The 9,626-nt window shown below is 47.1% G+C and overlaps 1 protein-coding gene across 1 annotated transcript in view; it reads left to right on the top strand.

The window, feature by feature from the left end:
- Positions 1 to 9,626, top strand: part of LOC124473002 (voltage-dependent R-type calcium channel subunit alpha-1E-like) — a 28,933-nt gene continuing 19,307 nt past the window's right edge. The window contains exons 1-7 of the mRNA XM_047028215.1: positions 1 to 99; positions 295 to 434; positions 6,159 to 6,262; positions 6,459 to 6,617; positions 7,393 to 7,583; positions 7,847 to 7,950; positions 8,122 to 8,237. Of these exons, the coding sequence (XP_046884171.1) occupies positions 7 to 99; positions 295 to 434; positions 6,159 to 6,262; positions 6,459 to 6,617; positions 7,393 to 7,583; positions 7,847 to 7,950; positions 8,122 to 8,237 (907 nt within the window). The 5' untranslated portion in view covers positions 1 to 6. The remainder of the gene's footprint in view (positions 100 to 294; positions 435 to 6,158; positions 6,263 to 6,458; positions 6,618 to 7,392; positions 7,584 to 7,846; positions 7,951 to 8,121; positions 8,238 to 9,626) is intronic.

Raw genomic sequence — 9,626 nt, 5'->3', positions numbered from 1 at the left:
GAGTACATGATCCTGGCCACCATCACAGCCAACTGCATCGTGCTGGCCCTGGAGCAACACCTCCCTGGAGAAGACAAGACCCCCATGGCCAAACGACTGGTGAGGAAGGCCCCCGCCAGCGACACACAGTGCCGACGCACACGCAAGCACACACTGATTGGACCAAAGATACAGACGCACTCACGAAGGGTTGGGCGTAGGGGTTGATCATGCATTCTAGGGGTGCCTATCTATGCCCCCTGTGAACCCATGATACAGTTGCCACTGCATGTGTGGGTGTGTTTGTGTGTACAGGAGAAGACGGAGCCCTACTTTGTTGGGATCTTCTGCTTGGAGGCGGGGATCAAGCTGCTGGCCCTGGGGTTTGTGTTCCATAAAGGCTCGTACCTGAGGAACGGCTGGAACGTCATGGACTTCATCGTGGTGCTCAGCGGGTGAGTCCTCGGTCCCGGTCGCTCACCGCTCCGGTCTCTCCCCGCTCTGGTCTCCCCTAACTTCCAGGGTGGGGTTGATGTTCTCAGCAGGCCGGGCTGAAACCGTCTGCAGACTTGTGCACATGCCATGGTGGTCGTTGTCGCCGTTACCTTCAGAAGAGGTTGGGAGAGTTCAGTGTTGTCTCCTTCGAGGTGGATGGGTGCTGTCCATCAGTAGACACACGTGGCTTGTCGTTTCACATTGGAAGCTTAAATGTGTGACATGAATAGTTAGCAGTACATGGGAGCTGTATAATGAAAGAATGTTTAACAGGCACAGTCGCCGGTACCTGTCCGTTACATGGTTTGCACACGGTGTGTGTGTGTGTGTCTCATCTCATACAGTCACTCCGGGTGTGAGTATGTTTCCATTGCTCAGTGTGGTTTTGCAGTCAGAGGAGAGGTGGGTGGGTAAGTGGATTGGCAGTCATGTCTAAAACCTGTTTCGTTTAGCCCCCAGGACCTCTGTAGAATAAATGTAAATGTAGCCATGGAGATTTCAAAGCTGAAGGAGCGCGAGAGAGGGATGAGAGAAGGAGGGGAAGAGAGACATGGAAAAAGAAGGACAATGGAAAAAAAGAGAGAGGTGGAGATGCAGAACAGCTCTCTTGTTCCTCGCAGGACTCGGTTAATTTATTCAGGTGTTTGCACACAGTTAGGCGCCGGCCATCGAGTGAACACGACAGATGAGGGGCCGTTGTCTATGGTTGACGGTACGAAGACTATTCAGGGAAGATAGCTGTTGGCATGTTGACTTCTCATTTCACCCCGACGCCCACGTCGGTTCCTCTCCACTCTCTCGCACTGAATGCACTTACATAAAAGGAACAGCATCACGTTGACAGAGCACTGAGAGCAGGTCCAAGCTGAACAGATGCTCCAGCTCTGTGTGGCAGCTTTCCCTGGCTCCTACGGGGGGTCAGGGTGTCGACTGAAGCGAACAAAGGACGTCACTGACAGAGAAGGACAGGAATCGGGGAGCCACAGGAGCCATGGTGTATGTTGATGTACTGTAGATGGCACATGTGCAACTGTGCCGTTTTCTGGAGTCTTGTAAAGCATGCTCTGTTCATGCTCGTGCTCAGGAAGCTGTCAGTGCTGGAGGTGGTTGTGATAAACTAGCTGTCAGCCGTCATCTGTAGTCGGTTTCTAGACTGAGACCCATCTCTGGTTCGTGTGTGTGTGTTTGTGGGGGTGGGGTAGATACAGTTGGTGTGTATATGGATACCTCTCTCCCTCTGTAGTGCTAGAGTCCAGGGAGTTCACAGAGTCTGATGGAGAGTCAACTACTTGGGCAGGCTGTTTCCATGTTGAACAAAGAGTCATCTGGTTCATGTGGAAGAAAGGTGGACCACTGAGTTTCTGTGCCCCCATGGTGCACTAGCACAAACACCATCTGGTAAACAGGATGGTGGCTAGTGTGTGAGTGTGTGTATGACTGTGTGTCAGTGTGTGTGTGTGTATGACTGTGTGTGTGTGTGTGTATTTGGTGCCATTGTCGCTGCTGCATAGCTGTACTCCATATGGAGGGCAGCTGGGTGAAGCTAGGATCTGTGTGAATCAGAACTATTTATTTTAGTTTCAAACTGCTAGTAAGCGCACCAGTGTGACTTGCATTTTCCTTTTTGTCATCATAAATTGTCATGTTATGCAGCTATGTATAGCATAGCACTCTATGATTAATTGGGAGATGTTATTTGGCAACGCTCCACAGTAGCTGTCTACTCCAACGCTCCAAAGTTATAATACAAACCATCAGTCGATATTCCACATCCAGTTAATCAAGACATGGTTGATCATAGTTCCATGGAATGTTTGAAGACCGTTCTGAGGTAAAAGCCCACACTTAATTATCTGAAATAAAATAATTGAAGTCAAAGTTAGCATGAATATTAGACAATATTATACAGGGACACCATTGCGTCTGTGTGGGAGATTAAATGATACCTGGAAAATAGTAAATATAATTATTTCAACAAAAAGGGGGAAATATGACTTCTAACGTTTAGTGCTGGGTCCCCTTAGGCTTTAATAAACTGCTACTCTACTCCACTCTAAGCTCCTGTCCGTTTATACTGTGAGAGGAACTTATGCCCCTTGACCTGGTTTCCCTTCTCTCCTCTAACATATTTTTGGGTGACACACATGTCGGCCCACAGCACAGTCTGACTAGAGTAAGTAAGTCAGACTTAAAAGAGAAAGCACACATGTATCACAGAGGCCGTCTGGGAATGAAAACAAGGCCAGTGGGCCAACTCTGGTGGCTCTCATTCCATCAGAAATTAATGAATAGCTGGAAGCTAATCTGTGGGGACACAGAGCTCAATTAACATTCATTAAACGGATGGTGGCAAAAAAACAAATCTCAGTCACGTCAGACCGGCCAACACGAAATCCAATTTGAATTTCCGGGATTCCAAAAATTGACAATTATAGCCCCCAGGCAACAAGTATGGCACCGGTGGATTTGGCGTCTTTGATTAGCACCGTCTCGGAGGACTTTAAAACTGTTACTCCACTTCTGAAGCTACAGGTTCACACTGTGCACAACCTGTTTGGAGGTCAGAGGGATGCTCCTGCCACCTCGGACTTGCTCCCAACAGGCCTTTTGGCACGGAATTTGTGCGTGTGTAACAGTCTGAATGCCCTGCTCTGCTGTCCTTGTTACAGAGTGTGACACTTTGCTAAAAATGCTGCTCTTTAGCCGTGATGAATAATTGATGTGAATGGCTGTTCTAAAGGATCCACTAGCCATCTGGCACCAAGACAGCTACTCAAGAGTAAGACAGGCCACACCAGAACAACGCCGTTCCAAACTGTAAATTGCGTGTGCGTGTGTGTGTGTGTGTGTGTGTGTGTGTGTGTGTGTGTGTGTGTGTGTGTGAGTGTATTGAGGGAAAAGTGACCTGAACTGGCCTGGTCTTACACACAGCTTGTGGTAACTCTGTCTCCCTTGCATGCTCAGTGTAGTGTGTCTAGTTTAACTTGTCACTTAACCAACTGATAGTGAATTTAGCAGTCACACTTTTTTGGACCATGGGGACCCATAACGGTTTCTAAATGAGGGTTTCAGTGGTTTAATTTCTAATCTTGCTCTAATGATTGAACTGGATAAACAATGGCTAATGGTCTCTTGTGATCAGTCTTTGGGAAAACAAAGACCAAGCTATTTATTCTGTGACTAATAGTGAATAAACGACTCTCCTTTGTTAATCCTTGTGGAACCCAAACTACCGTTTGGTTTATGGACCGACAATAACGGGATGACAAATGGGTAATCTACTGGCTTACCTTCGAGTCATCAAGCAGTTTGAATGGGTAGATCAGGGTTTTTCGCCACTGAAGCTCCTTGCTCAAGCTGAGGAACAGGTCTGTGATTGACGGTCAGTGAATGTGTCATGCTAGAATACCCAAACGCCACCCACTGCCTGCCTGTCTTTCATCAAGCTCGCATCTAGAAAGCCTGTGCAAAGGGTGACGTGCATTTCCGCTTCAACAATGGAATTTGGGTCTGTACCAGGCAGTATGCAGTTTGCTTTAGTTCAGTTTCCACACATAATGCTACACAACGTGATGTGGAGCACTCTGTTTCTCTCGCTAGCTCGCTTGGTCACTCTCCTTTTCTCTCTCTCTCTCTAGCGTTCGGTGGTTCTCACCGTGTAGGTGGAGGTGTGTGGGTGAGGCCACATTCTGTTCATGTAATGAATTCCGCCTCTTTAAAGTCAGTTTTGTACAGCCCAGTGTAACATATTGAGCCGGGAAAAGCAGATCAGCTACTTGCAGTACTGTGACACGCCGACATGGAGGCAACATGCCTCATCAGTATGGTAGCCCTTGTTCATCCAGACCTCCTAGCTATCCTACTGGTGTTTTCAAATGCGGATTTGCTTCGCTGTTGTTATTTTTAGCAGCTAAATATGGATGTCTTCCACATTTAATAGTGGTTCTGAGCCTTAATGCTAAATATCATTAGAAAATACATATTTGTTTAGTTTTGTTGTTGTTGTTAATCCCCCAATTTTCCATGGTGGTACTGTACTAGGCTCTGACTCTTACAGAGTGTGCAAACAGACAATTCGTTACTGTACATGGTCTGGAGAGATTCTCAGTCCTTATCAGCTTTGATTTAGCAGAGCCCATTGTTCACCATGTTAGATGGTTACAGACTCCCACACCTCTCAACGCTCTCTCTCTTGCTCTCTCTCTTGCTCTCTCTCTTGCACTCTCTCTCTCTGCTCTCTCTCTCTCTCTCTCTCTCTCTCTCTGCTCTCTCTCTGCTCTCTTTCTCTCTCTCACTGCTCTCTCTCTGTTCTTTCTTGTGCTCGCTCTCTCTCTCTGCTCTCTCTCTGCTCTCTCTCTCCCTCTCTCTCTCTCTCTGCTTTAGACCTTGCGTGGGCTTACACTTGAGTTTCTGCCATGTGCTTTCTGCCCCCCTCCTCACACACACACACCCTCTCCCACACGTCCAAGCTCTATCTACTCGTGTGTGTGTGTGTGTGTCCATGTGTGATCCCTCTTTACGCGGTCTCATAGTCCACCATTCAGAACACTATCCAAAGCTTAAAACCAATCTGTGTTGAAAAAGCATAACGATTTGTTTACTGTCCTGTGGTTTTCACCATTGGGTATTTTTCACTGTGGAAAGGACTATACTCTTGCCTCCAGTTGGAGGGAATGTTGTTTTCAGAGAAAGTGTGCGTAGGTGGAAGGCTGTCAATATGTGTGTGGGTGGATGTGAGTGGAAGATGCCCGTAAGGTGTATGGAATTGTACTCTGTTTATCTCCTGCCTCAAAATTTTAATAAATTATTTTGTTGATTCAATGTTTTCTGTAAAGAGCTGGACTTGCCAAATGTTGAGAAAAGGGACATTTATTTCATTACATTTCTGCAGCTTAAACTAGACCCCCACCTTAAAGGTCCCATGACATGAAATTTTAACTTTAGGAAGTTATTTAACATTAATATGAGTTCCCCTAGCCTGCCTTTGGTCCCCCAGTGGCTAGAAATTTCGATAGGTGTAAAACCAAGCCCTGGGTTTTCTTCTCCGCCTTTGAGAAAATGAAAGCTGAATCGCTCGGTTTTGAAAATCCCCTCCTTATGTCGTCATAAGGAGGAAGGTTACCTCCCTTTTCTCTGCTTTGCCCGCACAGATAATTTGGCCCACCAATGAGAAAATGAGCTATGACCGTGCCAGCGCGATATTGGTTTTTCATCAATACATTATGCGTGCAAACGACCAAGGCATGGCAGTTAGCCCCGTCTCTTTCTTCCTCATAGCATTTAAAGCTACAGACATAGAAACGGCACGTCCTGAGGAAAGCTCATTGTGGGACTGCTCGTAGTGGCTGTAATTCCGCACCAATGCTGAATTTCGGGAAAGAGACTTTAGATACAGTATTATGGGACCACTAAGGCCTATATAAAAGCATCTAAAAACAGCATGTCATGGTATCTTTAAAAAGACTTATAAAAACAATAGATAAAAACGTTTTATATTTCTCATCGGTTACTTGTTACCTTTCAGAGTTATTACAATGATCCCAGAAGAGGCTGCAGCGATACAAAAAATATTCAAAAGTCATGTTTACATCTGGTCTATACCCATGGGATAGATGTGGTAGACATACAATGTGTGCGTGAATGTGTGTGTGTGTGCGTGAATGTGTGTGTTTGTGTGTCCACAGCATCCTAGCCACTGCGGGGGCTCATATGAACATTCCAGTGGACCTGCGCACCCTGAGGGCAGTCAGAGTCCTGAGGCCTCTCAAACTGGTGTCTGGGATCCCCAGTGAGTAGCACACGGACCTCAACACACACACACACAGCACACACACACAGCACACACACACAGCACACACACACAGCACACACACACAGCACACACTGTGGAACAATGTCAGCCAGGGGCACCTTCACATCCCTTATGTAAGCATTTGAGTCCAGTGTGTGTGTGTGTGTACTTGTGTGCGTGTGTGTGCCCCCAGGCCTGCAGATTGTTCTGAAGTCCATCATGAAGGCCATGGTTCCTCTGCTCCAGATCGGCCTGCTCCTCTTCTTCGCCATCCTCATGTTCGCCATCATCGGCCTGGAGTTCTACAGCGGCAAGCTGCACCACACCTGCCTGCCCGCTGCCGACATCCTGGGTACTGACTAGCTGTGTCTCACGCCTCATGTCCCCTGCCCTCCACACACACACACACACACACGCACACGTACAGCCACACAAAGTAAGACTCTCTCAGACTGTGAGACCTGACTCTCTCAAGCTGTGAGACCTGACTCTCTCAGGCTGTGAGACCTGACTCTCTCAAGCTGTGAGACCTGATTCTCTCAAGCAGTGAGACCTGACTCTCTCAGGCTGTGAGACCTAACTCTCTCAGGGACCCGAGGCCTCCCATGACACTCTGTCTCTTTGTCTTCATGTTTTGAACTCAGATGGCCTCACATGTCCATGTCCTTTGTCTTCAGCAGAACTGTTGTGTCCCCGAGTTTTTCATTACAAACGCTCCCCGCTGTCAGGGGGGTTAGTTATAGGCTTTCACTTTTCTTAGGCGAAGACGTCGACATTTCTTTGTTTTCTCACGAAGGAGAGTTTGATAGATTATGATAGCAGCAAGCCAAAGGTATTATTAACGCTGGTGCACCCGCAGGGACGATGGCCTGCCTTTTAATTAGCCAGCAATCCCACTGTAATCACACGGACCCAAAATGGTGTTTAATCCTGTCTATGACCAGAGCAACACAAGCCAACATTGGCCTACAGGAAAGACACGTACCCAGATAATTGTCTGCTTGTTACGGTTTATGGGCCCACACCTTCCTAGTTTCCAAGTGCACCAAACATTTTTAAAACACTTTGAAACCTTGTCCTTGAAACCTTGAACCTTGTCTTACCCCCCCACCCCACCCCTACATCAGACAACGAGACGGTGGACACGTCCGAGGCGGAGTTTGCGTGCGGCGTGCGGAGGTGCCCTGACCAATACGACTGCAACGGCAGCTGGATCGGTCCCAACGACGGCATCACCCAGTTCGACAACATCCTGTTTGCCGTGCTCACTGTCTTCCAGTGCATCACCATGGAGGGCTGGACGGCCGTGCTCTACAACGTGAGTCCCAGCACACACACACACACATACCTTCTGTCACACGGACTCAGGTTCTGAATCAACGCCCGGATCATTTGCAACGTTCTGTATTACTCAACAGAACCTAGACTGCATGTTACTGTGTCTGTAACTGCAGATACTACAAACAGCAAACACTCCTTATTCCCCTCCCTTTCTATAACATGTATAAAAGTTGTTTTGACTACACTAACTGCAGGCTTATTACAGGTTAAGAATGATATTTTTGGGGGGACCTTTCTTAGGCAAATGATGCTCTGGGATCCATGTTCAACTGGATGTACTTCATTCCCCTCATCATTATCGGCTCATTCTTCGTTCTCAACCTGGTTCTGGGAGTCCTCTCTGGGTGAGCCATGCCCTGGAGGCCTTGTACAGTCTCTCTGTGTGGGTGTCTATCTTTTTGTGGGTGTTTGTTGGTGTGTCTATCCATTTGTGGGTGTTTGTGTCTATGAACATTGTACGTTTAGGTGCATCGACACAGTGATGACCATTGGGCTGAATGTCCACTCCTGTTTAGGGAGTTTGCCAAAGAGAGGGAGAGGGTGGAGAACAGGCGGGCCTTCATGAAGCTCAGACGTCAGCAGCAGGTGGAGAGAGAGCTGAATGGGTACCGAGCCTGGATAGACCGAGCAGGTACTGGACACCACACCACACAATGCTACTACGCTAATGCTAGCATGCTCACTGTCTGTACAGTCGACACCACACAATGCTGCTACGCTAATGCTAGCATGCTCACTGTCTGGACAGTAGACACAACACAATGCTGCTACGCTAATGCTAGCATGCTCACTGTCTGTACAGTAGACACTGCACCACACAATGCTGCTACGCCAATGCTAGCATGCTCACTGTTGACACCGCACCACACAATGCTGCTACACTAATGCTAGCATGCTCACATAAAACAAACTAGTACACACCAGGAGGTGTCTTCACTGAGGCTCATCACTTGTGACTCCAGTACAATGGAGAGGGCACAAGATAATTAGGGAATAATATTTTTAAAAAAGGAAGGAAAATTTCGAGAGGCCATATGTTTGGATGACATCTAGTTGGGAGAGTCCGACTCTGAGTCTCTGTTGATAGGTTCCTAGTTTGACTATCATATTGGTGCTACACGGTGGGTTTGGTGGGTTTAAAGGAGCTATGTGGAACTGCACAGTGCTATAATGGCAATCTACAGTATCCGTCTCCCACGCAATGAGAGGTTGAGAGGAAGGTGAGACTGACTCACTGACTCAAGTATGTGTGTGCGTGTGTGTGTGAGTGTGCGTGTGTGACAGAGAGAGAGAGCAAGCAGGAAGTAAAATACATAGATCGACTGTGTGCGTGTTTGTGTGCGTGTGGGGTGTATGGATAGTGAGCGAGTGTAGGCATTAGTCATAGAAATCCATAAGTGCCGTGTCTCTGAAGGGGGTTGTTCAGGGCCCTCAAAGTGAACAGCTGGATGCTGGTGCTGCAGGATGAGCTACCTGTGCCTCCCTTTCCTCTTGGAGCATTGCCCCCCATCCCCAGGGCTGGACTGGGACTAAAAAATGGCCCTGGCCTTTTTGCTCAGACCGGCCCACCACAATTGGTCGGACACCACCCACCAGTACACTCAAAGATTTAAGAGATGTGATTGGGCCAGCTTTTGTCAGTATGGAAAATGAACCAATGGGCCGCTGTCCCTGCTTTAATGGGCCGGTCGTTGTCTAATTTTAAGTTGATAAAAAATAAAACAATTATATAAAAGATTTATATATATATTAAATATCATATCGGTATATATTAAAGTTCATCGGGCCACTGGGAATTTGCCCATAATGCCAGATTACTAGTCCAGGCCTGCCCATCCCCCAAAAACAAACCTATCAGTACCACAGAATGACTCAACATTAAAGATTCAAGATATTTATTGTCATGTATACGGCGATATTTATTGTCATGTATCACAAAGTTGCTCTGTACAATGAAATTCTTATAGTGCAATGTCCTCCATCCACATAGTTACAATAAAAACACAAAAAATAGAGAAGA

Source organism: Hypomesus transpacificus, chromosome 10 (assembly GCF_021917145.1).
Source record: "Hypomesus transpacificus isolate Combined female chromosome 10, fHypTra1, whole genome shotgun sequence".
NCBI lineage: Eukaryota > Metazoa > Chordata > Actinopteri > Osmeriformes > Osmeridae > Hypomesus > Hypomesus transpacificus.
The sequence above is the reverse complement of the archived record's forward strand: the minus strand, read 5'-3'. Positions and strand labels throughout refer to the sequence as shown.